The sequence below is a fragment of the Ammodytes marinus genome, assembly GCF_949987685.1.
Source record: "Ammodytes marinus genome assembly, chromosome: 13".
NCBI lineage: Eukaryota > Metazoa > Chordata > Actinopteri > Uranoscopiformes > Ammodytidae > Ammodytes > Ammodytes marinus.
Genome location: NC_137217.1, coordinates 6,890,109 through 6,895,748, shown reverse-complemented (window position 1 = coordinate 6,895,748; position 5,640 = coordinate 6,890,109). Strand labels below are relative to the sequence as shown.

The 5,640-nt window shown below is 42.5% G+C and overlaps 1 protein-coding gene across 2 annotated transcripts; it reads left to right on the top strand.

The window, feature by feature from the left end:
• The first annotated feature begins 1,273 nt into the window (after window positions 1-1,273).
• Window positions 1,274-5,640, top strand: osr2 (odd-skipped related transciption factor 2). 2 transcript variants are annotated; one of them, XM_080039312.1, is made up of 4 exons: window positions 1,274-1,534; window positions 3,650-4,347; window positions 4,720-4,819; window positions 5,223-5,640. In XM_080039312.1, exons 2-4 carry the CDS (start codon window positions 3,692-3,694, stop codon window positions 5,295-5,297), a joined length of 831 nt encoding a protein of 276 aa, XP_079895438.1. In that variant the 5' UTR covers window positions 1,274-1,534; window positions 3,650-3,691; the 3' UTR covers window positions 5,298-5,640. The 2 variants fall into 2 exon arrangements, with proteins under 2 accessions (XP_079895438.1, XP_079895437.1); XM_080039311.1 differs by having other exon boundaries at window positions 5,141-5,640.

The window sequence follows — 5,640 nt, the reverse complement described above, 5'->3', positions numbered from 1 at the left end:
GCATTTTGACATTTCATTTGAAAAAGGTTTAATTTTTGATTTAAACATCCCTTCTCTTTTGTTTAAATTCACATTAAATTAGCGCTTTGATGATTTAATTAGCCAAAGTTTTGGTGAATAATGCCACAAATTAAACATCTTCGTTTGTTTCATCACAACCTGTTGAAGTACAGCCTGTCCGAGTGCGTCATACCACTGCTCTGTGCGTGTAACACAAAGAGACGCACTTCAACTTCTCAATTCGGTCCTTCAAAAAGAAAAGAAAAGTCTGGAATGCTTTGCGTCTAAATCTGCGGCCACATACATACCGCTTTGTAATTAAAGAGCGGTGGGATTAATCTCATTTACTCAGCCTGTCACTTCTCATAAACCCAATGAATCAGACTGGACAGTGTGAAGTGTGCAAGGGTAAAAGTATTTTTGAATCTGCTCTGACCAGTTTTCCTAATTAAAGCTTATCTCGACACATACACCCAGTCCTTCGACATTATACACAATTGATCATATGATAGAATATCAGTTTTTAATAACTTGTGGCTGATACGAGTGGTAATAATACTTTTTGGTAGTGCAAAGCACAGGTCCAATCAACCTATTTAATGACAATGTAATTATGGATTTTAATTTGAAAGTGTTTTTAAACAATTGAATGAAAAATATCAAACCAAACAGAATGGGGAAAAGAGCAGCAAATGTTCTGAGTTGTTAACTGTTTACTCTCTATTTATTCATGTTGTTGATCCCAGTATGTTATTTTTTTTTCATGCACAAGCCTAAGATTCATTTTTTTATTACCGGTTAATTCATATTTTTTATTATTATTATTTTTACCACAGATAAATTAAACAATTCAATGCGGTGGCTCTCGCATGCGCCCTCAAATGGGGTTTGGTTTTTAAAAAAGTCGTGTAAACTGCTCAAGTATCCAAAAGCACGTTTGCAACACAAAAAAAGGTTGGAGGAAAAAACGAGCAGGGGTTTCCTCCATGCGCTTCCAATGGTGTCTCCAAGAGAGAGGTATCAGCCTTGGCTATATGCTATGTGAGAGGTGTCAGTGGAGAGCAGGTTGAGCAGAACACGCTTCTCTAACCGTGGGTCTGGAGCCCTAGTTGCTATCCAAACACAAATAAACAGAGGAGGAACATTGGAGTTAATGATAGAGGAGGGGGGGCGGAGGCGTGTCGGAGGGCGGGCTGAGCGCTCCACAGCCCCGGAGGCTGGAGCCCTGAAAAGTGAAGACCGGTGCTCACTACGCACACTTCCAGCCCCAGCTCCGGACGGGACTCCCACGCTGCTGCTGTCTCCAAACTAGACTTCTCCTCTCTCCCTCTCGCTCCTACAACTTTTCACAACTTGTCACGTCTCTCCAAAAGGTCCGAGGCAACAGAGTTGACTGCATGGCTATATGAAAAAGTTTCATGGACTTGGAAACTTGGAAAACTTTTTAAGCGGCGCTTTATTGGGAGCTCGTCGCCTCTATAGTTAACTGTGGATTACTGACATACCGCAGGACCCTTGGCAGCTATTTATTGGGGTAAGATTCTGTTTGGCAGGGTACATGTCAGTCTTCTGCAGGAAGGGAACCACGCTCACTCAACTCACTTGTTGGAAGATTTTATCTAAAGAAAATATTTAACTTTTGCAGTTCGTGCTATATAAACCAAAGCCATCTAACAGTTTGTAAGGGGCGAAACATTTCAAGAACTAAAGCTTAATGAAATGTTGTTTCTCTGGGAGACTATAGGCTATTACTTGATGGTGGTCACCATGGTTGAGGTCATGGTTCAACCACGTTTTGACATCAATGGTCTCTGCCCACTTATACAGCTGAAACAAGCAGTGTCTTATAGCTCATCTAAAGACCTATAGAAAAGCGTCTGCCAAAAAAGGAAACTGACAGCGATCCAAAGAACACGGCGAGGCACTTAGAGGCTGCTGTCAAAGTGTAAATGAAGTCCAAAGGTTATTGTGAGAAGAACAGGTTGAACAAAGTTGTGCGTGTGGGCAAAGTTTACGAACAAGTGCTTCCATGGTGACTTAAGTTGCACCTGTGCAAAACTAGAGTCCACCCCGTCCTGTCTATGAAAGGAAAAGAAAGCAAAGTAAAGGAATTCACAGATCTATGAAACAAATGTAGGCTAACGACCTGACCGAAACAAGCGACGAGCCCACCGGCTGCCATTTACCCAGGGCTTTCACTCCTCGAGCCATCTCTCCAAGTGTGAATAATGCCTTAATCTCCAGAAAAGTTTCATGTTCAAAAGGTTTATGGCATATTATGTTAAACAACGATTTGGTCTAATCTGTCTAAAAAACACTTTTAAGCATAATTTGACTTTATCCGCCAGAAAATGTATTTATTTTTTGTTTCTTCCTTATTTCCATTTTCCACCAAATCTAAAGGTCAGCTCGCCGTCGCACCGCTGGCCTGCTGCCAGTCCCGCTTTCACCAGTCTTGAACTTTTCTGTGTGGGAAAACCTAACTTGTCATCTCCACAAACATGGAAGCAGGCCCTCTCATTTTCTTGCAATATCGGCTCGCCTTATTTGTCCCACATTATGGGGATAAAATGCCTCCTGCTTTAATTGAACGCAAACATTGTTCTGACTGAAATTAAGTTAAGAAGCCAAGAGGTTATTTACTAGGCTACATTGTTCTCTTGCCCGGGGTGAACCCGCCGTACACAAAAACGAGTAGCATTAAATAAAGTAGACCTAAAAGCAAAATATTAGGCCTATAAAATTAACTGTCTACTCCCCGCAACCATAAAAATAAAAGGCACATGCACTTCCAGCTAAGATCAAAGACACTTTCTTATGTATAAAAAGCCAGCTGTTGTGTTGTTTTTTTCTTTTTTGCTCTGAGTCACTCACGCTCGTGCACTAAGGCTAACAACAAATATGATCTCTGCCTGCAAAAATGTCAAACTTCAAAATGTGCACACGTAGCACTTGTTTTGTGTAGTGAAACATTGACTACAACCGTCAAAAACAACAACGTGTCTTCTCTAATTACCTCGGAGGAGATTTAGTGCTATATTCCGAGTGATCTGGATATGTAATTTACACTGTTAATCGAGGCCATGTGAGTCTCTTTACACCCTCTAAATTTACAGTTTTGATGACTGATTTGTTTTGTAAAATTGCTTTGGAACAACGTCCCCGTTTGTATGGGGCAAGTGTTGCCTTTGTCTATGCGTAAAACACTTGTTTATTCATATAGCCTATGTGGTTTTATATAGCCTATGGCAAATCATTTTTTACTTATTATTAGTACAGAAAATCACTGCAAGATGTTCAATTTATTTTCCCAATCAGCTTCTTCATCGCTTTGTGAAAGTTATTAAAATGAAAATAATTATTTTTCGCCCTGATCTGAGCATAAATGATCCACTTTGGATGACTGCAGTTATATAGGCCACTCTGGTGGGAGGACATAATTTCCATGTGAGTTTAGAATAAAACATGTGCACAGTAATTTAGTGCTTTACGAGTACAACAGTATGTCTAGTCAAACAGGTGTTTTTTACTGCATGATCACCATAGCTCGAGGTCACATTTTGCCTGCCACGTAATTACTGCCATTAATGTAGCATTTACACACAACACTAATACTATTGTGTTTTCCTTTTTTTAATTTCCCCTATAGGGTTATCATCACCGTGTCTTCTGCAGAGGTCTGAGAGCCAAGATGGGGAGCAAAGCCCTGCACGCTCCGATCCCCCTGCACCCGGCCCTCCAGCTCACAAACTACTCCTTCCTGCAGGCCGTCAACACGTTCCCCGCCGACCAGCTCCAGGGACTGTACGGCCTGAGCGCCGTGCAAACCATGCACATGAACCACTGGACTCTGGGTTACCCGCACATCCAAGGACTCAGGTCGACAATCACAGAGATGGCGGCGGCCCAGGGTCTGATGGACCCCCGTCTTCCCTTCCCAGCATTACCCTTCTCTGCCGCGGCGCAGCTCTTCAGCCCGAAACACGGCGGCGTCATACACGGCCTCCCCTCGCTGCACCACAAGGACAGGCCGAGGTTTGACTTCGCCAACCTGGCTCTCGCCGCCACGCAGGAGGATCCGCCGAAAGTAGCGGATCTGGCCAAGTTGGCGTCGGGACTAGGGGGGACCATCTCCGAGCTGAGCAAGTTGTCCCCGGACAGAAAACCCACCCGGGGCAGGCTCCCGTCCAAAACTAAAAAGGAATTTATTTGCAAGTTCTGCGGCAGGCATTTCACCAAGTCCTACAACCTCCTCATCCACGAGAGGACCCACACGGACGAGCGGCCCTATACCTGTGATATTTGCCACAAGGCCTTCAGAAGACAAGACCATCTCAGAGACCACAGGTAAGAGCAATACAAAATGTTAAATAAAAAAGATAAATAAATACGCACTGGGTTTGGAGGGGGTCTGAAACCCCCAGCACCATTTCTAAGTTGGCACACGATTTAAATACACATTTATGTGATTCTCTTCATGTACCGACCAAGACTAGCAATACAAAAATATATTCTTAATTTCTTGCCATAACATTCAGACAGGCCTGTTCCCAGAGTTTTCTCCATGAGGGCGCTAAAGCACTTTTACGCATGAAGTTGGCCCCTCATAACTTGCGGTGTAGAGAATTTTTTCTGCCCTGTGACTCTGGCGTTTGTAACTGCCACAAGCAAATCCATGCATGAGCAGACATTTGATTAAGTGTTATTTCTGTTTCACAGATACATCCATTCCAAGGAAAAACCATTCAAATGTCAAGAATGTGGGAAGGGATTCTGTCAGTCTCGAACTCTAGCCGTCCATAAAACCTTACATATGCAGGTAAGCTAAAAACATTAACTGTCTCCACGATTCTATTCTCACTGAAGTATATGTGATACGATATGGTCATAGTTCACCTATTATGCACTGTCTATGGGGCTATCAATATATCTGACAAAACGATTGGCCAATCACCAAATAAAAACAAAATTGTGAGTGCAGAGATACAAATAAGAGTAACATTAAAACGAGTGTGTAAATCAGAGTGAGCTATTACTGACACCCATAGTGGAGTTATTTGGATGACTGAAAAAGATACAATTGATAGACGTTCTATACAATTAAAGGGAATAATCCTTTGCTTGCTTTAAATCTAAACAGGAGTCCCCCCACAAATGCCCCACATGCGGAAGAACCTTTAATCAAAGAAGTAACCTGAAAACTCACCTTCTCACCCATACAGACATCAAGCCCTACAGCTGTGGCCGCTGCGGAAAGGTGTTTCGGCGCAACTGTGACTTGCGACGGCACAGTTTGACGCACAGCCCGCATCAGGACTACTAGCCTGGACAGAATAACAAAATAACAATGGACAAAAAGGCAAGAAGACAAGTCGGCGACTCGATTTTTTTTCAAAGACAATCTCCAAATCAGGAAACGTTTACTGCAGCACATTGAAGTGTGTGGGATTTGGTTGCGCTTCAAGTGGGACAGCAGCGGAGCCATGGCCACGTCCCGCTTTCAACACCACCTGTAAATATATAGACCGTGTACATAATGTTGTTGTTTTTTTTATTTTCCTCTCTGTCCTTGAAATGATCAAGTTTGTCAAAAAAACAGTCATAAGTTTAAAGTATGTTAAATTGTATTTTAGAAATAAA